This window comes from Fistularia commersonii, chromosome 13 (assembly GCF_037954325.1).
Source record: "Fistularia commersonii isolate RoL2024-O1a breed Wild chromosome 13, RoL_Fcom_v1.0, whole genome shotgun sequence".
NCBI classification, from domain to species: Eukaryota; Metazoa; Chordata; class Actinopteri; order Syngnathiformes; family Fistulariidae; genus Fistularia; species Fistularia commersonii.
The window spans coordinates 9,758,920-9,785,259 of NC_141296.1; the positions used below are offsets into that span (position 1 = coordinate 9,758,920).

General features: G+C 39.0%; 3 protein-coding genes across 13 annotated transcripts in view; 1 reads left to right on the forward strand and 2 right to left on the reverse strand.

Moving 5' to 3' along the window:
* atp8a1 (ATPase phospholipid transporting 8A1) overlaps positions 1–3,078 on the reverse strand; it is a 101,485-nt gene extending 98,407 nt beyond the window's left edge. For all 4 annotated transcript variants that reach the window (XR_015107005.1, XM_086157933.1, XM_086157932.1 and 1 more), the window contains exon 1: positions 2,729–3,078. Coding sequence is in view for 3 of the 4 variants with exons in the window: in XM_086157933.1 (XP_086014059.1) it covers positions 2,729–2,777 (49 nt within the window). In the remaining variant the exon portion in view is untranslated. The remainder of the gene's footprint in view (positions 1–2,728) is intronic.
* A 5,741-nt stretch (positions 3,079–8,819) lies between these two features.
* Positions 8,820–13,678, forward strand: grxcr1a (glutaredoxin and cysteine rich domain containing 1 a). The gene is made up of 4 exons (XM_086158649.1): positions 8,820–9,366; positions 10,777–11,016; positions 11,110–11,175; positions 13,499–13,678. Exons 1-4 carry the CDS (start codon positions 8,962–8,964, stop codon positions 13,676–13,678), a joined length of 891 nt encoding a protein of 296 aa, XP_086014775.1. The 5' UTR covers positions 8,820–8,961.
* A 2,176-nt stretch (positions 13,679–15,854) lies between these two features.
* slc30a9 (solute carrier family 30 member 9) lies at positions 15,855–25,915 on the reverse strand. Of its 8 annotated transcripts, none has more exons than XM_086158463.1 (18): positions 25,761–25,915; positions 25,262–25,388; positions 24,951–25,148; positions 24,685–24,732; positions 24,448–24,547; positions 24,140–24,232; positions 23,934–24,016; positions 23,672–23,730; positions 23,123–23,190; positions 22,032–22,190; positions 21,629–21,764; positions 21,512–21,551; positions 21,355–21,426; positions 20,854–20,961; positions 19,931–20,096; positions 19,612–19,741; positions 19,067–19,180; positions 15,855–17,283 (listed from the first exon to the last, which is right to left on the reverse strand). In XM_086158463.1, the coding sequence occupies exons 1-18, from the start codon at positions 25,809–25,811 to the stop codon at positions 17,239–17,241; spliced, it is 1,797 nt and encodes a 598-aa protein (XP_086014589.1). In that variant the 5' UTR covers positions 25,812–25,915; the 3' UTR covers positions 15,855–17,238. The 8 variants fall into 8 exon arrangements, with proteins under 8 accessions (XP_086014589.1, XP_086014588.1, XP_086014595.1 ...); XM_086158462.1 differs by having other exon boundaries at positions 25,262–25,448; XM_086158469.1 differs by having other exon boundaries at positions 25,262–25,393; positions 25,791–25,908.
* Positions 25,916–26,340: the final 425 nt, after the last annotated feature.

A 26,340-nucleotide genomic window follows, 5' to 3' on the forward strand; every position in this document is an offset into this window, starting at 1 on the left:
TCTTTCATGGGAATTTGCACCAGTCGAAGTCACCAGAGGATGGCACATAAACTGCTGCACCTTGTAACCTACGTGGCCTAGATGAGAATATATTGGCATTAAATGCAAACACAGGTTGTCCATGATTGATGTTTGCATGGCCCAGCAGACAGGGACTGACAAGGAGTGAAGCAGTATGTGGTAGGCAGGGTATGGGAGAGTGCAGCATGCAGGACTGACTGGCAGGACACTGATGGATTAGGTGGTAAGCCTGGCAAAGGGCTGCCCTTTCTAGATGGAAGCCTGCCTGATGCACTGCGGTGATTAAAAAATAAAACTGAAGCGTCATGAGCGTGCTTATTGGCTCCAATAAAACTAGCCATAAGAAGTGCAGAGGAAAAGTCATGACTGAAGAAAATGGTAATATCGAGTCATGAGGGTCAGAGTGCTTTATGCAGGGTCAGCAGTATCAACCTGTCAAGGCCTGGGACATGGTCAAATAAAACAGGAACAAACATTTGTGAAAATATGTACAATACTGTTTTGTCTTAAGCAGAAAAATGAGAATGTTCTCTTAATGTTATTAGACTCTGTAAAAACTGCAAAATCATTTGCTCTTTGAAACCCACAAGTGTGTGGTGGCTGGGGGTTGGGAGTTGGGGGGCACCACCATTGCTGCTGCATTATTCATGCAGTTTCACTCTTGTGGCTGCATCAGTGACATCCCTCAACAGTTTTCTATGGAATCTATATTGGAGTTAAATTATTTATTGTTTTACCAGAAGAAAGCATTGTTCATCAACAGCCTTACGGTATGATTTCTAAGGTGGTCCAGAGGATGATGAAAATAAACTCTAGGGCGTTCTTAAAATACAGTAATACTTTCACCCAACACAACCTCTGAGAGCAAGACTGAATGACATCTACCTGAAACTCCTGCCTTTAAAAACACAAGGAGAACAGGATGAGATCCAGATGAAAACTCACAAAAGAAGTCATCTTAACTAGATAGGTAACAAATTACTGTTTTTAAATGTATAGAAATGGTTTGGAATAATATGTATGTATTGTACACTGCACTGTCAATTCTGGCAAACAATAGTTAAACAATGAAATAATATTGATCTATTGTACAAATAATTCTAAATGTGTTTACATAGCTTTATGTTGTTATTAGATTTTTGTCATAACGTCAATTAGTCTTTACATGAAGCGCTTTCAGTGACTATGGTTGACTGCATTACATGCTTCAAGCTTCTCATAGGTATGGCTACTTTTACAGATTCTTGAAGTCTTAGCCCAATGTCTAATGAAAATGTAAATTTAATACTCACAAAATAATTCATGTTATTTCACTATAATGACAAAATGCCTAATTATTTTTAAATGATTCCAAATTTATCAAACAAATCCTAAGTCAGAGTGATTGACCATTAACCAAAATATCTATGCAGCTGCAGGATGAAAATGATTGAAAATTATCATTGTTGCAAAACTTTTCACACACACGAACGAAACACCATTAAATAAACTGCAGTCCAACTACCAAAGAGTGAAATTTGTGTGCTGAGGTACAGTAAAGCGCTCAACAAAATCCTATTTCACAAAAAATAACACTGGTTAAAATGCTTGTTGGTGAATAAAACAATGGTCAACTTTTAGCCCAAGCATGTTCCCGATGTACCAAACATGAGATAAAACATTATATTGCGGTCAAAACTCCAATGGTTTTAAGGCAGGGCATAAAACATTACATTATACTTTGTAACAAAGATTGCCATTAGACGGAAATAATCCCATGATTATATTTTGCAGCTAATCTCAACCAATGCTGACTTTTGCCAACAAAACATAAGAGCATCACAGACATTATGACTCAGTATATTCCTTAATATCTTATCAAAGTGCTTCATGTCTGCCAATCAAAAACATTTAAAGATACAGATTAGGAAATTGCTCTGATTCACAAAGGTTCAGAGGTCAGGGTAAGCCAAAAATACAACCGGTTGTGCCAAAGTCAGCTAGTAATGGCAATATGCCTATCTATTTGAGTCTCCTTGACACTCACCATATCAACAGGCACAACTAAGTAGCTTCTAAGAAACCACTAACGGAAACAAATCCCCTTGTGACATTTTGAACCATTTTAGCAACCCGTATCCTCTTTCCAGGGCAAACGCGACAGGGAAGCTATGGAATGATACTGGTGCAAAGAAGGAGACAGAGCGCTGGACGAAGTACAATCGCTGTATTGTTGCACTCGGAATACAGTGGCAGACACTTGTTAGTGTCGGAGAGACTTGTGGCTCCTGTCACTTCATTGTTTCTGATCACTGGTAAAGCTTTTAACAGTGAACAGTGAGATTATGCGATTTTTAAATACCTTTGCAGGACAACGGGTGTTTGTGCGTCCCACTCTGAATGAGGAATAACCATATCGGTGCATGCCAGTTTCATCACTTTCAGAGATAAGGGAGATACTCGTCAAAAGCCTTGGTTTGACAGAAATATACGTTTTATCTGCCAGCTTTTGAAAATTTTCAAAAAACATTTTCACTAATATGTTTACTTTAGAGGGGTAATTTCACGCCCCACTGTTTTGGAAGCGTTTAGTTGCAGATTTGCTAGCAAGTTACTTCCAAGAAACTACCGACCGGCCTCCCTCCAGCTACAAGAAAATAGTCAAGGGATAGTCGGGTAAGCTTTGCAAACAACCTAACCCACATTTGAAAAGATTTTATCCACATACCGTCCGCCCTGGTGCGAAGATCCGACATCGTCCTCTGAACAGGCGGCATCTCTCCCCGTCAAGCCGGACAGCGGCACCTGTCAAACGGCCGTCGGTTAGTTCGCTGCCCGTGGCTACTTCTTCTCAAACGTCAGTGCATTTGAAAACAATAAAAGCCGTCAAAATTTCGCAAAGCAATCTCTCTCATGCACGCTTCGTGTTGACTGCAAATGAGCTGTCTTTCCAGGATACAAACAGATTTACGCTCCTGGTTTCAATTAAAAAAACATATCCGCGAGTTCACAGATAACCCGGCATCCTGGTTTAAATAGCAGGACTGGACAACCGACGCTTCCTAAGCGGTGGAAGTGGACGTAGACTTGCCGTAAACTGAAGTGAGGGGGACGGCGGCGCGTCACGTTATGGACTGTACCATTTGCAACCGCAGCGGGAAGAGGGGGGGGGTTATTGTGATTGTTACTGTAGCGCAGTAGTTTGGGGGAAAACCACAACAAGTTACGCGCAGTTATTTTTATCATCTGCACGTCGTACTTCCGAGTGGATTTTCAATTAAACGCTAAATATTCTCCGGGATGTAGACAAGCTTGGAAATAAAATAGTTCACTTAGTCGTTCGGGGAGTATCTACCCCTGCTGTGCATGGATTGAAGAAAAAAACAATAGTTGGGTGGGTGGGAGTCGGCTTGGCGGAACTGAGCTTTGTTTTTCATAAATTAAAGAAACGAATATATAATTATAGTTATTGCAGTAACACCACATCCCAACATAGTCACGCAATATGAAAAGAAGCGCCTTCTATCCTCCAAATATATCAATTTTGCCACAGATACAAATGATGCTCCTTCAAATATACGGCTTGGGCGTAGATTAGAACGTAGTTGAATGCATGTATATCACACATACATAGGAGGCTGCATTATGTACATAGACGTATGTAAGTATGATCTGATTTTTAGATCACATATCGTCTCTGTTGTTGTTATGCTGACATTTTTTCTTTGCAAATAATCCAGGACAATGAGATGCTCCTTCGGTGGAACACTATATGTACCGCCATGTAAAACACAAACACTGTTGATTCATTCTTAGTCTCTTACAACTTTTTCATATGTAATGGAACATTTTCCACATTCTATACACAAGTATAATATTGCAAAGGAATAACAAAATACCGAATTAAACATTGCAGTCCTCCATCAATCTTTGCTGTTCACCACAAATACTCTCCTGTAAACACCCACATAAAAACAAACATTTGACAACAACTTTGTAGTCAAATTATTTTATCTTATGATTAGGCCTAGATTCCGCACCCCACCCCTGTTAGATATATATTCACAAGTGTAAAAAAATATATGTATTGATCAACTATATATACCTCATGTTCATATTGATTGCTATAGAATAGTATTCTGTGCAAACAGGAAAGAAAGTAATTGCCTAATGTAGTCATAAGAACCAAGCTATTGTGTGTACACCATAGTATCAGTCACTGTGTTATTATGTGATTATTGTCAAAGCATCTTATCCAGTTGGACTTAAGACTTACTTTAGCTTCCAGTTTCCTGTGTATCCCTTCTAAGTGTGTCATTCTTCTGTCATGTCTCCAGTCTCACAGGGTGCCTTTGACTTGGGTGCCTAGAAGAGGACACGTGAAAAGCATTCGACACAAACTAAAAAGCAGCAAGATCTTGTTGTTGTACACTCAGATGAATGAAAGTGTGGACTGTCTGCAGTTAATACAAATTACACAGAGGATGGTATAAATGCAGTACCAGCACCACTGTCGTTGCCTGAGTGAACTGCAGTGCTCGAGGCAGCTTGCAACTATATATTACAATGGCAGGAATTTTTACAGTACATTTACTGCTATTGAAGACATGTATTAGAGAAAATTGGGATTCCATCAAATTCTTTTCTAATTTCATGTTCTACCACATCAGGAGGAATTTGAAAGAAAGCAACTCTATGGCCTGTATTCCTTTGAATATATATAGAAAAAGAAAGACCCTTCAGCCACCCAGGAAAACTGCTAAGAAAATATTGATGATAATTCCTTTGACTATAAATAGATAATTACCAGTTTGAGTATAAATTATACCTTTCATGAGTAAAATCTACATCATCAGTTCACATTATGCCAGCAAACATATTAGCAAAAGGAAAATAGCTATTGATGTTTCCCTGAACCTCTCTTAATTTTGATAGTTTATTTGTAATTAAAATACTTAAACAGATTTTTGAATAAGCAGAAGAAAAGAAAAATACAAGAAGAGCAGAGAAACAACCATAAAACTGAAATCGTGGCGCAAGATTCTCCACTTCCAAAAATAAAAATAAAAATCATTCCTAAACAGCTACAGTACGCCTCCTCCCGTGTCTGTTACATCTTCTCGCAAGATTCCTTCTCCTTACCCTACTCCACCTAATTCAACATCAGCTCACCAGCATAAGGATTTGACTCTGTAACTCCCACAGTTGCTAAGCAACAGAGAAAAGAAGTCTGCCTCCTCAACCGTGTGCATGAATGTATGTGTGTGTGACTGAGTGAAATGGCTTTTATGTTTCATAGCGCATTAGTCTTACAATGACTAGTTTAATAGGCCATCTTAATTTCATTTGGTCAAATCTGTTAGTAGGATACATGATTTTATTAACAGTTAGTTTTGTCGTTATCATGTTATCATCTACTATCGTGGTGGGAATATACATCCTTTATCAGTATGCAACTGTTCCAAAAATAAAAATGAAAATACATCTCACTCACGAACTATAGTTTTTTTTAGAGATATCTTGCTGGATTCCAGTTGGACTAGCTTTCCCTTCCTGTCTTTCCACAGATAGAGACGAATAATCTAAAATCCAAATAATAATGATAACGAAAACTTAGTGGCAACACAGATTCTCGTTTTAATTCTAACATCATTTATACTGACCATTTGTTTTTATTATTAATCTAAAGCCCATGATTTATTAATTAAAGAAGAAAAGCTAAAGGTAATGGACACCTAGGATCTAATTACTTACATATATATAATAACACAATATATAGTAAAATATAATAATGGTGTCATTGTTTTGTCTGCAAGAGCGAAAAAAGTATGTTGCACAGCTGATTTCTGCAGTCATTGCCAACAGCTCTTGGGGGAGTGATTGGACAGCCTGACATTTAGTTCTAATTGAATTGCACTCTGCCACCTTGTGGATGTTTGTTTGAAATTAGGGCCTGTGAGGTGGAGAGATGGCCAACTAATCGCAAATGGCAAGTCACTGCAGAATCATTTACTAACCCTTGGCCCTAGCAGCTGATTAATATAGAACATGCATACTTGCATGCATATAAACACACACTGTCCTCAGGTGGTTATATATTTTAATTTTCTCGTATTACAGGAAAAAATGAAATGCAGCTCATTTGTCAAGGAAACGTTTAAGTTCTACAAGCATCAATGATGTTAGGTCAACTAAAAAAAAAAAAAAATTTCACCACGTCCTACTAGTTGTTTTTTCACTGTCTAAACCGAGCCAAAACGAAGCAGTAAAAAAGGGTGAGGGAGTAAAGGTGTTTAAGTTTCAATCTTCACAAATTGCCCTTTTTACAGCAGTTGAGCTGGCTGGTGGAGCAAAATTAGGACAACTGATGATCAGGGCTGGGAAATTAGCTCTTCAGATTGAATACCCCATCACCAACTCTTGTCTGAATATGCTAAAGTGAGATTAAATAGCTACTTCAATCAACATGTTGTGGGTGTGTATCAATAAGCCCTTGACAAGCAATGCCCACATAACAACATGGTGAGCCTGTTCACTCTCATTTAAGCCCACTATCTGAATGTGGCTGTGCCAGAGGAACCCTACTTCAATGGAAAACAGATATTGAAGTATGGCGAGGGATGTTTGAGAAATGGATCTACCAAATTACAATGATAATGATATGCAAAGAGCATGAATGATCCATAACGAATATATGAACAGTATGTTCCACTGACACATCAGTAGGTGAGGAAAAAGTAGTCAAAGATGGATAAATTATTAAATTATTTGTCCCTGAGAGGCAATTTGGGGGCATATGATGTAGCAGCATCAAACTGTGAACATCAAAGAATTAAACAAAAAAACAGAATATATACATACATATATATATATATATATATATATATATATATATATATACAGGACTGTCTCAGAAATTTAGAACATTGTGATACAGTTCTTTATCTTCTGGAATGCAATTACAAAAACAAAAATTACTTTTTCATGCTATTCTAATATTTTGAGATAGGATTTTTGAGTTTTATTAAGATGTAAGCCATAATCAGCAATATTAAAATAATAAAAGGCTTGCAATATTTCAGTTGATTTGTAATGAATCCAGAATGTATGACATTTTTGTGTTTGTAATTGCATTACAGAAGACAAAGAACTTTATCACAATTTTCTAATTTTCTTAGACAGTCCTATATATATAAATTACTGTACATAATTGTGCAATTTGTAAGTAAGCTCGCTCTGCATTTACATAATAAATATATCATGAATGGCATTACACTTGACAGAGGGGGGTCTGGTAAGGCAATGATGGGTTTGCAGGGTTGCTGGGAATTGAGAAGTTGGACGGCTCTGGGGACAAAGGTTGCCCTTCTCCTCTGGGTTTTCCAGGCGGGGCAGAGGAGTCTGCGACCAGAGAGGAGCCACTCAAAGGCTGGGTGTAAGATGTGGGACCAATCTGCAAGGATCTTTTTAGCTGTTTTTAATATTTGAGTGTTATGGAAGCGGGAGAGAGGTCTGAGGGGGTGGCCAATTATTTTGGAGCAGACCAAGGTGATGCACTCCAGGCGATTCCTGTCGTGTTAGGTGATGGAATGGAACCAGCAGGTGAAGGGGAAGGTCATTACGTTCTCAATGAAGGTATAATAGAACGTGGATAGGATTAAGCTGCTAACCTCAAATGACCTAAGCTTCCTGAGCAGGTACTGCCGTTGGTGACATTTCATGATGATCTCCTCAGTATTAGAGAAGAACTTCAGGAGGATGTCATAGACAGTGCCCAGGTATTTGTACTCCTTCACCATTTCTACTGCCTCCCCTTGCATGGTTGTGGCAATTTCAATATAATATAATATAATATAATATAATATAATATAATATAATATAGACAACAACATCACACAATCAGGTCTGGTCATAATTTTTGCATTGATATTTTTTCCATTAAGTTTGGCTAGTATTTTTGCATGATCATTTTCCAGAAACAAAGAAAAAAATAATCAGATCTACCTTTTTTTTTTTTTTTCTTCTCTTGTGGGGAAATTCAGCAAGGAATCGAACCAGGAATGTTCGTTTCCAAAGACGATTGCTATAACTCCTCCGCCACACCTAAAAAATAAAAAAATAAAAAAAGCAAGGGGAACCTCCCCCACCCCCACAAAATGACCAATTAAATTTAATGGGCTTTACTGAATAACTTACAATAGGACTTTAACATTCATTTCTAAATACAATACATTATTATAATTGATTCAGAATCAAATATTTAGCGGGGTCTATCACTTTGGTTTCCGGTTCAAGATGGTTGTCTTCTTTGTATTTAAGCAAAAACTAAAAATGTGTATATGGTAAATTGCATTAGTATGATTTCAGGGTTAACAGGGGCCTCTGGCCTATGTGATTTGGGGGCTCAGGGGATGAAAAGTCAGAGGACTGTTTCTCAATTGCAATTCTGAATTTAGTTAAGTGAATATGACTAGCAATGTGGTCAGATTTATGTTTAATCAATATGACTTTCTTTTGGAAATGAAAGTAAAAATGCATATTCAACCGACAGTACCTGAAGTGCTGTTGATAAAGCCAGTGCTTCACTGTTTGCTGACATCCAGCAGGGAAAAATGCTTGTTTGATTAATGCATATGGAGACAGGCCATTAAAAGTCTTCTGTCAAAGCGCTGGCAAAAATTGTGTGATGTCATGAATAATTCATGGGCAACTATCATTTTACTTTGCTTGCCAGGTTGCCATGGTAGAAATGCATGTATTATTTAGTGGTGATGCGAGTCTGACTGTGAGGCAGCTTAGGCTCTCAGTCGTTTTTAGATCAGTTCAAACTGTGAGGATTAAACGTGGTTCTAATCCATGGGAAACAAAATAGTGTGTCTGAGCTGTGTGTTTATCTCCGAATGAGCAGTAAGGAGCCGCACCGTTGTGTTGTGGACTGTATAATGTGGCAGAGGGTTTGCAATGGAGGGGACGATGTTGACGCCAGAGCAGGAGAAGCCACAGAAGCGGGTGAGGTTCCGCGTGGCCTCAGGAAACAGCGGCCGGGTACTGAAGGAGATGTTCAAAGATGAGGGCCCTTCGGACTCCCTAGATTCGGACTGCACCAGTAGCTCAGATGCTGAGCGGGCCAGCACACCCTCTACAATTGGAGAAACACAGGGACACCAGTATGGATTTCTGGGCTCTGAGCTGGACGACAGTGAAAGTGAGCCCGATGACCTGCTCCTCTATGCGGGGGCTACCAAGGACTGGATGGGATCCACCAAAAGAATCAACATACTCAGTAAGAATGGGACAGTGAGAGGGGTCAAAAACAAAGTCAGCGCAGGCCAGACCCTCTTTGAAAATCTTCCCAATTGCAACAGTGTAAGTACATTTACATTCTGATGATGAGATATAATCAGAAATTAAATCTGTCAGGATTCCCTTTGAATTGTAGCATTGTACCTGCTGCCAGTCTAGTCATAGGTGGTGTAAAGCAACAGCCAGTGTAAAGATGGACAATGGAGGACAAGGTCATTGCACAATTAATGATTAATGATACATTTAGTTAAGTGTTTCAGGAGAAACTAATCAGGTTAATGAATTCCCAGGCCTTCACTTTCTAGTATCTCTACACAATGGCCTGGTTGTTGTTTGTGGGTAACTCTTGCAAACATGACATATCAATGAGACCATTTCTCCGCCATGTGAACTGTGTCAAGGTAGACTAGATAGGGCTCTCATCTTGATTAAATCTGTCCGCTAAGGTTAAATACTTCTAAGATGAGGAGTCTGGCCTCAGGTGTAAGAAAAATGTAGGACTGTGGTTTTCTACACTTTAAAAACAAACAGTCTAACACAACTCAATTCATCAACCATCGTTATCAGAGTACAAATCTGGTTGTTGGAAAGTAATTCAAGATTAGTATTTGGGGTAACATTTGGGTTTCCAGACCATAATCTACTGACCAATTATTTCCCAACTACCACTTTGCTCTAAGATTATGCCAAAACATATCACACAAGAATATTTTTATCCTTCACTTATTCAGCACATCAGGGATGAGGAGCCTGATGTTGTCTCCTGTCTTTGCACTTAAGTCTTAATTCGAGTTCTACGTCATGGCAAGTCGGTAGTCTCCAGTGAGTCAGGTAATTTGGATATTGAGTCCAACACAAGCCAATGGGCATTTTTTTGAAAATCAAATGTTGGAAAAATAGTTGATAATTGTACAATATCTAGACCTTCATTATGAGTCATAGTAGAGTTGTGGGGTATTGTTATTGTTACTGCTACTTTAAGCTGAAAATCCTGTATGATTCTTGCAAATCTGAGTCATGAGTCACAGCTGTTATAACTATTATAATCTAGCATTAGTAGGGAATATTTGAAAATAAATACAAGGGGTCTTTATAAATGTTGTCATACCATTTGGTTCATTTTTGGTCAAAAAATATGATTATGTCAGGATCGCGAAAGAAAATACATCATGGAGGATAAATAAGTCTTAATAAATTTTTCTTGTTCACGATTTAATTGACAAAGCCTACACAAACAGTAATACAACAATAGCAAAATTCTACCGACTCAGAGATCTAAAAGCGGGTATATCTGTAGATTTTAATGTTGTCAAAGAAATACTAATACGGAATTAAGACAACAGATACAACTCTGTTCCACTAATTTTTTTTTTTTGTACAACTATACACTTGTTGTAGTGATAATGTAACTATTCACTCGAGAACAATGTTATAGCTGTATTGAGGATTCTTTTATTTCTTACTTTGTCGCAGATGGAGTTATTGCTGGAATTTGGCCGGATTGTTATCTACACCACAAGTTTCCGTGTGGTAAGGAACACCTTTGAGCGCTGTGAACTTGTCCGCAAGATCTTCCAGAACCACAGGGTGAAGTTTGTGGAGAAGAACATTGCTTTGGACAGTGAATATGGAAAGGAGCTGGAAGATCGGTGCAAACGTGTAGGGGAACCTCCGTCACTACCTGTGGTGTTCATAGATGGACACTATCTTGGGGTGGGTGCTTGATATACCTTAATTTAGTGATACATGAATGTGTTAACTTGCTGAAATGAAATACAGCTCATGAATAGCAGTATTGTCTTGCAGGGTGCTGAGAAAATATTGGACATGAATGAGTCAGGAGAGCTTCAAGATCTTCTGACAAAAATTGAGGTTGGTTTTCAAATATTTCCTCGAAGCATGAAATTGATACAAATTCCAGTTTAACACATGCTTTCCTGTTGAGACAATCTATCCAAAGAACACAATGTTTTTAAATGAGTTATGTTTCTTGAATGTGGAAATCGCAAGTGTAACGGTAAAGCAAATATGTGATTATTGCGTCATAATAAATCAACAGTCACTCGGCGGTTTTTAATAAAACATGAGCAAAGTGCAGTGTACGTGAGGTATGCACACATATGTGAAGTTCAATAATAGAGAGCCTGTTACTGATCCAGTTTTCAGCCTTTTTGCTCAAACACACCAGTGCGAGATGTTCACGCTGCTCCCTGGTACCAACCAAGGTATACAGTAGCTACTAAGATTGTTCATAAAGCATCAGTGACATCCAACAGCCCTGCTTTCTGTCTGTGCAGAGGTTTGACGACATTTAAGTCACGTTTTGTTTTTTCTCTGAAGGAAAATTATTAAGACAATTAAGCTTCAAAAGCTAATTTATAAACTAAGGATTCCAGAAATGTTTTGACCGTTTCCATCGGAAAAGTGTACCCCCGCCCCCCGAAAAAGAATTAGAATGAGAATGCTAAAATATAACAAAATGAGATGCTGAAAACAAGCTTAGCAACATTTTAAGAGGAAATTAAACATCTGGCTACTCTGCAAGTGCATCTTATGCTCCTTAACTGACAAGAAAATGTATGAAATTCCAAAGTTTTGAATGCGTTCCCCGTGCTATGTCGAGGAAAACTTGAACATTTTGCATGGCTTGTCTGAAAATGATTCTGAATGTTTTCAGCCAGTTTGGAACTGAACGTATATCTTTGCTTAATTTGGAGTTTTGTTGTGCTCTCATCATTCAGTCCTGAATTATTTTTTTGACAATTGAGAATGAATAATTTGTTAGAAAACAGTTATTTCGATTTGAGTTAATTTCTAACTTAACAATCGTGGCAATAATTACCGCGTATATATTGAGACCAATTGCAACAATTTCTTTTGCAGACCGAGAAGTCATTAGTTCACCCGAGTATCACCTGAGGTCAAACACTTCAGTACTATGACCCATCATCATAATTTTGATTTTAGTATCGTAATCAAATGTGGTCAATCATTGACAGGTTAGATTCTCTGAATTTCAGTTTGTGTTTCACTTATCTTCATAAAATGTGGATCATTTTTGTTTGAATACCAGCTCCTGTGAGCTTTCAACCATTAGTTTAACAAGGAGGATGGGCCAAAGGAGATCTCATTATATTTGGTTCAAACAGGGGTGTGTCGGAACTCACAGAGCAGCATCTTATTCATTTTTTTTTTTGTAAAATAGGTCATAGAACTGATGGAATGCACACAGAGGAGAGGGCTGTTACATGTTTCATCCTCACAGCTGCAATTTTAACTCTTTCTCTCTATACATTATTTTCGCTTAGATGATATCAGTTACATCCTTTCTTTAGTAAGACAGAGCTTGAGGGCTCTCTGAGCTAAATCTTTGCTTGAATCACCATAAATGTCATCTATGAGCCCTGCTATGTTGAAATGCATTACAACTAATTTCTTATATGACAGCTGAGCACAAAAGATCCTGTGTGAATCTCAGCATGTTTTATTGCAGTCATAAGTCTCGTCACCCTGTATAGAGAGTGTGTCATTCCACAAAACAACAACATTAAAAGGACAGATTTTTTTGTAAACACTATATAACACTATATATATATATATATACATAATACAAATGTGTTGCCTTTTTCTGTAACTTTGCCCAATCGGTGGCTTAATTTTGCAAAGTAAGTTAACTTAATGTCAAACGTGACCTGAGGGAATGTTCTTGGTGGTAAACAAAAACTAATTGGTTCACATTTATCTTTCTGCAAGCATGAATCATCAGAAATTGGGGTCTCTGGACATTCTCTTGTTTTAAGCATTCAAAGCAAACCACAACATCTAATTTTTCCTAATGAAAATTGGTTTTCGGTGGGAAATGGCATTAAACTAAGCAACTTGCATCGCTATGGCAACCTTTAACCACAGAAAAGGGCTTAGTTGATATGCATCAGTTGTTCTGATTTGCTTCTGTCTGCAGTAAAATCATCAGATGTACATGGCTGTATATCTGTCCGTCTTCTTTGATTTAACCCTGGTCATTTTTTAAAATGATTTAATCAGATATAGCTTTGAATGAATTTCACATGGTTAAGTTATTTATATAGTATAGGGTTGATTAAAAAGCTGTTGATGTTAGTCACATGTAAAGCAAAAGGTAATGCAAAATATTGAATGCTGGCTATCTAACCTGGTGTGTCATTCTCCGGTCTAGAGGGTTCAGCATCCACAAACGTGCCAGACCTGTGGGGGCTTTGCCTTCATCCCTTGCCCAACGTGCCATGGCAGCAAGATGTCTGTGTTTCGCAACTGCTTCACTGATTCTTTCAAAGCCCTCAAGTGCACTTCCTGCAACGAAAATGGCCTGCAGCCTTGTGCAAACTGCAGTCAGTGAGGATGTAAAGTGCCTGACCCAACATCCTCCCTCCTTTCAGGGGCCCTGAACTAGATTTCAAGGGAGGGATTAAAAAGACTCTTCTTCCATGGCCATTATCAGTAAATATTTTTAATAAAGCCACTGGATTTGGTATTATTATATCCCTCTTTCATTGATTCCATTCATTTCGGAGCAAATGTTGTTCACACGGTATAATATATGACGAATCATACAACACCTGACTTTCTCGTATTCGTTAACTGCAAAATGTCACACGGAACAAACTGTACGGTGAGATGACCTGAAGTGGTTTTATCCCTAAACTAAGGATTGTTACTCAATCGGCAAGGTGCGTCTTCATTAAAGGCTTTCATTCCTAATCCCATATCAGACAGTTAAGGACCGTGGATAAACAGGGCTGCGAGGAAGAGTCAGCGGTTTGTTTTCTGCGAGTGCAAAGCAAGAAAACTGGACATTCGCTCTCAGAGGTACATTGAAGTGATTTCGCAAAATCAAAATGATATATTTCTACATTTACAGCACACAGAAAACAAAACATAAAACCATAATTAGGCAGCACAATTTGCTGCCATCAGTAGGGTCAGTGACTGATTAGATTTAAACTGAATAAATCAAGTCAAGCTGAAGGTTTAGGTTTTTTTTTTTTTGATAACTGCAATGTGAAAAATTTGGAGAGACAAAAACTGCCCTCGAAGGATCACCTGAAATTTTCGCCTTTAGGTGTTTTAAGAGGGATGATGTCATTTGGCGGCCATCGCTGGGGGCGGATGTGGGAGGGGTTGGAGGAGTGTGTGTGTGTGTGTGAGTGTGTGAGTGTGTGTGTGAGAGAGGGGGGGGGTAGGCACCACAGAAGCAGGAGCTCTACGCCGTCATAGCCCTGTACAATGCTGCTTGAACATGATCACACAAGGCAGCACTGTAAAGAGGCTAAGAGCGCAGAGCATGGAGGCGAGGACGCCCATCCGCCATCGCCGCGCCACCTGGGCTCCCGTGGATCTCCATGCACCTGACACACACACACACACACACACACGGAAAAGGTGAACACAAATAGCACAAATAGTTAGCAAAGGGTGGGGGTACTGAGGGGCACACTGCAGCGCACACAAACGCACATCTATTTCCATTAACTCATCCTAAAGCGCAGCGAGGAGTAATGGGATTTGGAAAGGGGTTGGGGGGCGGAACCGCTGGATCCCCGTTGTTGATGAAGGGAAGGCTGCACGGAAAAGTGGATTTACTGCGCCCCCTTCTGTGAGCTGACAGCAATGAAAATACTGGAAGAAGGGGTGGGGTAGGGGGGGTAAGGATTCGTCGAAGAAAAAAACAAAAATCAAACGTTTGGTTTTTATAGACTCCTAAACGCAAGGCAGGTCCTAACGGGAACGAGAGGCGAGTGATGGTTGGGGTGGGGGGGCAGATGGATGCGGGGAGAATGAGGTTCATTCTCCAGATATGACAGACACACACGCCGACGCACGGTCTCTGTGTTATAACGAGGTTAATTCGCATTTATCATTTTTTTTAAATCAAATTGCACGATCGGCCCTTTTACCTGCGGAGGGGGAGGCATGCAGGAGGAAGCCGCTGCCGCACAACTGACCCGGGAAACGGCAACGACAAACACAACACCAGCCGCGACACAACACAACATCCAGCGGTCAAAAACCTGCAGATGGGAGTTTGTCCGCGTTTGCTTCGCTTCCCCGGCTCTTCAAAGGAGGGATTTCGGTCGAGCAGCCGAGTGCGGTCCGGCCGCGGCACGGTGCGTAATGTTTTGAATGGTCGGTCAGTGCGCAGACTGGTTGGAAGGACTGTTTTTATTGACGTCAGCTTGCAAACTAGTGCCCCCCCTCTCCCGTCCCTACAACTACACCACCTAATGGACCTGGGAGTTTACATTCCAGTCAAGCGCCTTCGATTTAAACGAAAAACGGAAGCCCATCTCCGATCGGCAGCCTTCGGACACGTCCTCCGGTGATCCAGATGCGCGTAAAACCATGTCCGTTTTCCAGACCAGCTTTGCCCTTTGCAGAGCAACGAAGTTCAGAACCTTCAAAACAAACCCCAACATGCTGAGACTTGGGGGGTGGGGATCCGTGCTGACGTCAACCCTCGACCTCCACCACCCCAAACAGCATAACATTTTGACAAGAAGAAATGGGCGACAGAAAAGGGAAAACGGAATAATTTAATAATTTATTTCTGAATTTCTAAAACCCAACTCCTTCATCGTGTCCCCCAAACAACAAAACAAATGATATTATTAACAGCTTGAAAATTTAAATCCACCCTCCCAAGGCTAATGAAATGACTGGGGCCTCCTGAAGCGGATCAGAGGTCAGCGGACGTGTGTGTCCGGTGTTTTTGTGGTCAATTTAAGATTAAAAGAAAATTTAAAGAAGCACACAGTAGAATGATGTTTCATCTTTTGAAGGATTTGGTGCAGCTCACCCAGTGAAGTACAGCGCAACAACTGAAACAAATATTTGTGCCGCTCAACCTTCTAGCATAGACGATGGGATGCTCCGTCAGCTTTGTTTGATGCGTTTTGCTATCGGGAAATTTTTCATCTTTTTTTAACACTGGATCTTTGGGACGGGACATTGAAGCATGACCTGAAGCATGAGTTACGCATTCTCAACTTTGATGCCCCTCAAACTTCGAAACTGGCAGAAAAAGAGAGGAAGGAACAGATGGCGCTGCCTCTGATGCTTCTTTTTGTGATTTAATCTATTTTAAGGGTTTTTTCCCGGCTTGATATATATTTTCTTAAATGACATTCATCAAAGGTATTTTATATCTCTATGCTGAAAACTTTTCTAGTACACTTTTCCATAAAGGGGTACTGAGGAACTCATACTGAATTTAATAAATTCATTCTGTCATATGCAGAGAACCTTTGGACTGCATCATTTTCAATACTTGAAATAAAATCACTTACTCCCAATCTCTACCAGGAAACCTGCAATAATACCGCGCAATTTTTTAGACAATGTGTTCTACTTTAAAAAAAAAGTACAAGTGCCCTTTTGTAACTGAAAAATAAGTAGCTTTCTGCTTTTTACTCGTACTACTGAATAAAAAAAAACTCCAGCGATACATTAAAGGTTTGTCCGACTGATGGGGGTCCTGTTCTTGCATTTAATATTCTCTTGGTTTTCAAGCTGGCAGAGACAAGTTTTAGGTGTGACTGTGAATGCAAATCAAGAATCGAGATATTACACTATCATTCCCATGTAAGAGCATCAACAGAGAGTAAAATGTTAACAGAGTAATGACAAATATAGTCTTTTTACCAATGAGCTTCTCTGACAGGTCTTACACCTAGTAATGTTGACATGAAGATTTTCAAGCAATTCAAGAAGGGCAGGATTACTGGCCCAGCACTCTCTTTGTATATTGTTCTGGTGTATTCTACAGTAAGACTTGTAAGAAGGAGGTTTGTTTTGGAGTCAGAATGGGAGGTCGATCTGGCAGGCATGGCACTCCCTTCACCTCGACTTATAGCTTCTCATCATTACAGGAAGATGTTCCCTCTGCTGACGCTTTTGGTATTATAGAATCTCCAAGTCGACATGTCGAACCTCTGGATTACGTTGCTGTGGAAGAAAAATAAAGAGTTATGAAAAGTGAAACTTGTCAGATGCTATTTCTTTGCATTAAATGAATAACCATGCTTGGACATTTTCGAGGTGAAACATGATGCTAATATAGAAAAAACAACAGCATAGATTAACTATCCGGTGATGGTAAAATATCCAGTAAAAGATATAGTAAAATATTTTTTCCAATTATTTATATCAGGGTTTCTGCAGGTATTAGCTAATCTAATTGAATGCGTTTAATACCCTTTTTAATGCCCATGTCCAACTGCAGATACGTTTATTTACAATAATGTCAATTATTTCCACCTGGAATAGATTTCACACAGAAAGAGATATGTACGTATGATCTTCTGAGTGACAGTGAAACTAAAAAAAAACACACACAGATTTAACTTTGTGTATCATTATTAGTGCATATTTCTTATTATGTTTCCTTTTTACTCCAACTCAGTCTCAATGTTTTTCAGTTCAAGGCATTAGTCCTTGTATCTCCTCAGAGTATTTGACTTGCTGATCATTTGAGCTATGAGTGCACTGCCTGCATTGTTTTCAGCTGTCTCAGCAATTCCTCAGCATCCTTCTGAAGACTAGTACACATCTCAGTCAACATGGTCTTTTTCTTTCCCTGTGCTTCCAGCTCATCCTCCGAAAGCATCCTGCTTTTCTGTTAAGTCCACGCATTGCACCCACTCGCTTCTCTCCTCTCCATCGAGGTAAAGCCTGCATTTTGTCCTGGCTGAGGCTACAGAAGTTAATAGTTCTTCTGCGAGGGACACTTTGAGAACACCTGCACAAGGTCTGACCTGAGTAGAGCCTGAGCCTCAATAGTTTAAGTTAATGTTGCAGGACTCCAATTCCATGTGGAACACTACTGTAAAAATTTCTAGTGTGGGGCAAGTCCAAATTTTAAAATATAGCTTGTTTTGTCCTTTCAACATGTAAAGGATTTAGAAATATCAAGAGTTGGGAAACATTGCCTGAAACAGCTCAGAAACAATGGTTTGATGGGTGTGAGTTGTGCTGCACTGCAGTGTTCAGACACCAGAGCACCTTACGGCAGGTGCTGGTCCTCCCACTGGCACTGCTAGAGGTGGTCACTGTGGTGGCAGTGTAGGTTGAGCAGCAGTGGCTTTTGTGTTGTTGACAAGAGCAGTTGCTTTGCTGATCCCAGCAAAACAATCAACCAAAGTCAACCGCTGCCTGCCTTTTGCCACCCATATTGACATTTTTTTTTTCCACCGACAGCCTTTAACCAGCTTTGGAACAGTCCTTCATCCAACCACTTTTAGGAAAATTACACTTTCACATATTCCCAACACAACACTATTCCAGTGCTGTAACTTTGTGCACCGTCAGAACAGTGGCTGCAAAAAATAGCCAATTACAGAGTTTCGTTTGTGAATCATCACACAGTTCCGATCGAAAAAATTTAATGTTTATATAACCTTTTGAAAATAAATTACGAAGGACAATTTTTTTCCCATCAAGTGTATTTAATTTTTGAATGCCTGAAGACACTGAATAAAATATTTTTTAAATCTATTTTAGGTATACATTTTTGCAAAGTCTATTCAATGACTTATAATGACCCCCAGAAACCCTGTACATACCATTCTAGTAAATAGGAAGTGACATTGATAGAATAATATAAAACAGAATTGGGCAGAATTGTCCCACAATGGGGAGAGAAATTTTCTGCAGCCCCAGTTTAAAGAATAAAAGATTCAAGGTAACTCGCATGTCCATACGCACACAAATATTTAAACTGTTTTAGTACCTTAAGTTCTTTCTCCAAGCGGTCCACTTCAGCCCCCAGTGTATCAATAATGTTCTCTCCATGTTTCAGCATGAAGTTCTCAAGCTCCTCTGGGGTTTTTACCTGCTGAATGTCCTGCAAAGACAAGGAGGTGCACAGCTTAACATGGTGAGAATATAGGATTCATTCATTTGGCAGTATGCCATAATCAGTTGATAGGTAGTTTCATTCAAACTTTCACAATATATGTTGATGTATTTGGAGTAATACTTTAAAAAAACAATTACAGAGGGTGGTTAGGTCGGTTACACTGCTGTCATTTCATAGACCATTATGAGAAATAATATCTATTCTCCATGAAATCAGCCACTCACTGTGTTTAAGGACTGAAAGTATTCAGAAAAATATCAAGAACAGAAAGAGGAAGAAAAGTAAGATTTATTTCCTGCCACTTGGGAATAAAGGATGCATAAATGTTGTAACGGAGTGGTGAAAATGCAGGAGAACACAAAAAAGATACTTTTTGATCCAAATTTAACCAAAGGAATAGAAAAAAGGGCACATACACTGAGGATTTGGTCAATGTCTTGTTTTTCCAGATAAGACCGTGTCACCACTCGGCCATCAAAGTCAACTTCAGCCTTGAAACGCACTTTACTCAGCCCCATATCAGTGGCCTTAACATCATGGATGGCCCTGCTCATTGAAATAAAAAAAAAAAAAAAAGATTAATAACTCAAGCATACTACTGAATATGCATGGAAAGGAGATTAAAAAATGTTCTAACTCCACTCCTGTTGTTGATCATCAAGACTTAGGCCTAGTTGTTCTCAACATTCTCAGAGATGTGTGCTACTTAACAGGCGTGCCTGAAAATCTGCTGACCTTACAGCCGGGTCATTCTCAAGGAACTCTGTGAGCTTCTGCACACGTTCAGCCTGTATGGAGCGTCCTAGCAGGGCTTCTGTGTTTGTGTAGATGAGGAAGGCAGAGACAGTGCCCAGTAATGTTCCCACTCCCAGGGAGCCCAAACTGTCATAGAAGGGGTTGCCTGGGAAGTCACAGAAAGAGAAAGCATGGCAGGACTGTTATGAAATTAATCTCATTGATTGTATCACATTTAAGTCATGGCCAGCGTTCAACTGAAAGTCTAACGGTCATTTGCCAGTGGGGCTGCACGGCTGTAAATATAAGTTAACCAATACAAATAGTAAGGTTATTAATTACACAGTTCACACGTGTTTGTGCAACAACAAAAAGCAGGAATGCACCCTAACCCTAACCCTGAAGGATAATGTTGATGCTTTACATAACAAGAACACAAAAACCAAAATAGTAATCTAAAAAAAATGTTTTAAATACAAAAAAAAAACCTTCTGCTAAACCATTTTACCCACAATGTCGATGATAGAAAAGAAAAATCCCCATATATTTAACAAAACAAAAATTGAATAAATAGGGATAAATAGGGAAAAATAGCTTCAAAAAAATAACACACAACTTCTTTCCCTATTTTCTATTTTTTTTTTTCTGGTGGCCCTTCAAAGTCACAATCTGATTCCCTTTGCATTGCTCAGATCAGTCCAAGTGCAATAAAGAGCAAGAGAGACTATGCATTATTCTATCACAACTGTCTTTCCTTTTTACAAGCCATAAGCTCTAACTGTTCCTCATGTTTCCTGGATGTACTCACAGTCACAAAATACTGACACACCAATCCCGCTAGGAAAGAACCTTGTGCAGTACATATAACTACAATTATTTAGCACTAAAGCAGTAAACAGCTTTGGTTTTGTCTCTCTGCTTACCTGTGAGTGAAGTTAGTCCCATGCAGCCTGCTGCCAAAATGACTCCAAGTACGGCAGCCGCATCCTCAAGCAGCACTACATTAGTGCTGGGGTCTCGACTCTGCATGACTGCACACAAAGCAAACAGGCTGAATTCATAACACAAATGGGAAGTTATCTCCTCAGCAGTTGTCTTTTATACAATAAGTAAACCTTACTGGTTATCCTTTTGTCAGAATCAAAAATGATCTTAATCAATTATAAATTGAACACTAACTTCAAACACAACCGGTTTAAGCTAAATGTGAAACAGAGTTTCAGCCCATTACAACAGAGTGTAAGGATATAAATACTGTATTTCTCATCAAGGAACATGGAGGAAAAAAAAAACAAGACTGTTCCTCTGTGGGCTGATATTAAATACGTATGAATATTCTTATGATCAGAGATGTAGTCTACTGTCAGGGAAAAAAAAAATAAAACTTGTTTAGATTGACATTGAAATATTTCTGTTATACTTACCGTATTCATAAAAAGATAGTCCATGTTGATGGGCACTTCTCTTTATCTCATTGATGGCTACGAGTAAAGTGGCTAACAAAGGAAAATATGATATTATGAGCATAGCTAAATGTTTACGCAGACATTTTAATATGTTCTTAACATTTTGGGAGCCTACCTCCTTCAGATACTAAAGAGCCTGCCAAAATACAGTAGGCCTGAAAAGGGACGGATTGATATTTGTATCACTGATACTGAACCACTTTTCAAAAAAGGAGTAATGACTGGCACTTACCCACAGCAAAGATTCAATGGGCTCTGGATGCAGCAATCCCATAATGCCGTGGTACCAAGAGAGGCCTGCTCCCATCATGAAAATTCCCACTCCACTGATGAGGGATGCGATGTAACGCATGTTGGAAAAGCCATATCTGGAAAAGCCAAACAAAGGAATTAATTTAATGTAATTAGTTACAACAATAAAATTACAAATATGATAAATATGTTGCATGTTGTTGCAATTTAAATTTTTTCTCGTTAAATAAAAATCAGAAAATGGGATTTCCAGGGAAACCTGTTCTTACTTTTACTCAGTTCTATTTATTTCAACATTTAGGTAGTATAATGGCCCTGTATCCCAGAGAGCCAGCACAGGCCTTCATCTCTTTCCAAGAAGAAAATAAGCTTTTGGTGCTTACGGATGCACAGCATCAGGGTTGCGGACTGATTGGCTGATTCCCAAAGCAAGCAGGGCCTGATTGCAGGTATCAGCCAGAGAGTGGATGGCTTCTGAGAACATGCTAGCTGATCCAGTGTAGACCCATGCCAAGAGCTTGAAAAAGAAGTTCAGTCCATTGCTGTGAACAAAGCAAAGCAACAAATTTCTCTGCTTGGTGTTTTATAGATTATCACTTTGCCTGCTGTGGATGTGGTGTGGATTTTCAAAAAAAAAACAAACAAAAATGTTTTGGCAGTATATATATTGCTGATGTGTTTAAATATTATTAGTTTTGAATATGAAACATATTTTTGGGAAAGGGAATTAAAAGCTCCTTAAAATGGTAAATCTTATTGTGGCAACCATGTCATGGTCATTCATTTTCAAATCTCGTGGATGTGATTTCTGTCCTTGAACATATTTCACCTTCATCTGAGAAGCTTCTCCAATTCACAAGTACATCTGGGGAACATTCACAGATACAGAAAGGTAAACATATTTAATTTTGTAATTTGGGTAGGAATATAATCAAATGTGAGTTTTGACTTAATGCCTGCAGCTACTGTAGTGAGTAGAACAGCAGATTATTGCGGACTATAGGATATGAAAATCTATATTTTTAGTGAACAATTGTAGTTCTCTTCTATACAACACTGAATGGTTACATCATAAAAGTAGAAATTAGCTCAAAATGTCTCGCATAGATCAAGTGAAACGTCCATCCATGCTAAATCTAAGTCTTTGTGCTCAGGCAATGAAGGAAACGTTTGCTGTTCATGTGACTGCACATGTCCACTAACACAATCATTCAAATGAGATGGGCAATGGGGTCTCATGTGACACTAATTTCCCACTGTATTAAAATTTCAAGTACACAAACACGGACGCACACAAACTAAACAAGCTCAGATTAAAATATGTATGAGGCAGCAAAAAATTTAATTCTGAAAAAATTACATGCTGTATTTGTCTAATCCAATACCTCCTATTGGGGTACCAGCTTACAAATATACATTTCATAGCAAAATCAAAAAAATTGGAAGAGAATCTGAGGAGAACTTGAAAACTCACATGCAAATGGCAACCATGACCACTTTTCCTGGCCCTTGCAGAAATGTTGCCCTCTTGCCTGATCGAGGCTTTGTGAAACAAAGAAAGACTATTTTATGTTTGCAAAGTATTATAAGCGACAGTTAAACAAGAAGACAAAAATTTCTCTCAATTAGCTATGTATGTGGAAATCTACTGAAATTCACCTTCGTTTTACTCAGAAGAGTTTTGGTCATTTTCTAATCAAGGACCTTGGATTAAATTACCTTATAAAATGCACAGGGGAGACACTGGCCAAACAGACCAGCGAGGTACAGAACATGCTATTACATACCAGAGAAGTGCAGAGCAGTACAGTATAGCATAGTCATTTAAACTACATCAGCACTGTAGTTAAAAGGGGATGTCTGCATGAATGACATTTGACAATTACATTGTTCTATAAACTAAGGGACCTATGAAATGGAACAAAGATCAAAAAGACCAAATACCAGAGGGTATCACTTAGGGATATTTGTAAAAGTTCAAAAAACAGTTCATAAAAACAATAGATAACTTCATGGGTCTCACCTTGGTATTTCCCCAAAAGTCTTTGTATTCTTTCAACAACTGCTGATTGCGAAAAATATCTGGAAATATGAAAACAAGATTTATGTGTAAATAAAATATGTCAGCGTAGATAACAGGAGCTAAGGGACACTTAGATGGCACGACACTGACACGGATAATTGTGATGGGTTATATAATCATAAAACCAAACCATTCATTTGGAATGATACTTGAAGGATGTGCGCTATTAATACATAACAAAAAAAAACAAAACAAAACATACTTTCTTGGTACTCTCTCTCCACCTCTTTCCTGAGATTCCTCTCCCGAGCGAGAGCTTCATGGCTTCCCCAGACATCTAATGCTCTAATAGTTGGAGGAAAATTAAAGAGTGAAATGAAAAAAGAACTCTTTGCTATTTCAAGCTAAAACGTACAAGGATAATTTAAACATCTTCAGGGTTGTCATACAAAAAGATGTAATACTAACTTAGCTTCCACATCTGACCGCAAAAACACAGTGAAAGCCTCTGTGTCGTCATGGGGGCTACGTCTCCTGATTTTTCTAAGTTGTTCCAGGTCACTGGGAGAAAGAGGCAAGCAAATTCGAGAATTTTTGTTAACCTTTGATGGGCAGTCTTGTATTAACTAATCACAGCCACATGTCTACCTATTGACTCAAAAAGGAATTAAGTGCCAGCATTTCAGCCAGTATCAAAATGGCTCAACATACACAAATGTATGTGGTTGTGAATATTAAATCAGTTAAATCTACAGACAGTTTGAAACTGCAGTTACCTTGGTTTAAGACAGAACTCATTCATAGCTCTAACAGCAGTAATGAAGTTGTTCTGAGTGTACTTAGGCCCATATTCCCTTTTCTTCAGGACAGCCCGGACTGAGCATATAGCAAAAAGAAACAGACAACAAACAGTGTTAATTTGAGCATCCTATCCATAAACATAGAATTTCTTTTTATAGATTAGTCTGATGTAACCCTGTAAAGAATTACATCATTTTTAACTTTCAATTTACCTTTTACTTGAATTGACTCAGCTTTTGTTAGCCCCTGTAAAGTCGAACCTACAAGGCAAACAATTGATATCAGATAATAGCGCTTCAATAAATTGCTACTTAATGGTAAGAGATGTACGTGCCAAAATTAAACTTGAAATCTAACAAAATAAAGGCTGACATTTTTGAGAGGGGGTTGTGGCAAATATCCCCAAAGAGAATGCGTTTTTATTATTTGAAAAATCTTAAGGTTCTATGTAGCTGAAGGAACTATAGGAGCATGTCACCTGACAAAGCTGAGGTGGCTTTTGCAGCGCCCTGCGCAATCTTTTCCACCGTAAGGTCATCGCCGGATGTAGACTTTGGTGGAACATCTTTATTGTTTCCTGAAGTAGAGTAGTACTGTACCTTACCCAGTCCAAGTGAAGCGACACGGCAATCCTGGATGTTAAACCACAAGTTATGTATGCCACCACTTTGCCAACCTGGAAAGGAGAATACTGATTTGGTAAACATAACCTCAATGGCCATATCGAAGTAAGCTGCTCTGAACTTAAGAAGTTAACGACGGTCTAGCAACCATTCGACATAAACTCACCGTAGCACGGCTGGGGAAATCGCGGAGACCGATGCGAAAGGGACGCTCTGTGCTGCAAGGGGACCCTGCAGAAGACATGCCATGGTCTGTGTGCCAGGCTGGGGAACATCCTCACCGGAGCAGGGCTCTGTACTGCCGTGAGGAAACTTGCGATATCACAGACAACCCCCGTAAGCTCGCCTGTCAACTTAACGTCATTCAGACAGATTAACGCCAATGACACTCCACTCACGACTGACAGCTACAAAGAGCTATACTATTAGGATGGAGAAAAAACACCTTGATACATGGCTGACATTTGCACTAAATCGGTCTCTCTATCATTGACAATCACGCAGCTGGCCATCAATGCCTTGACCGTCAGCTAACCCTGCTGGAGACCGATATGAAGGCAACAAGCTAATCTAACTCTTTAGCTAACCGCACAAGCTAAAAGAATGACAAGTTCTGTTTAAACTATAACCAGCTTAATAGATGGAAATAGTAGGTCGTTACTTACATTCACAATGGATAATTCTGAAAGTTGTACCTTTCTATGTGGCTTCAGCATAATCCCTATCCATATTAGAGAATGTATGAAGAAAGTAGTTGTTACGCCGCTATTGGAAAGCGGTGGGTGCTACCGCTACAAACATTCACACGTGACCAGTGACGACCTGGTGACGTTTCTCTTCTCGTGAGAGCATGAGGCTCATTTAATAGACACCCCCTATCGCGATATTAGTCAACCCAAGGTCATCATCCTGCGCGTCATTCTATCGCCTTATACTTGACAATATCGGGATATTTACATTTAGTGCATGTTCAAGCGAGATATCGAGTCCTTACATTATTAATGTTGGGAAAAGAACATGACGTAAATTCAAACAAAGTACATATCTTATACATTTAACAAATATGATATTCATTGTATGTGTAAAAATCACATTAATTGGCAAGAAATAGTTAATTGAAATTATTTTCGTTATGAGATGTATGACAGAGCCTCACTTTTTAGTTTCATTACAACATGTTGGCTAAATTTGACTCCTTTCACATGCTAACAAGTTGTACTGTTTCTTCATTTAAAGTTAATTAGT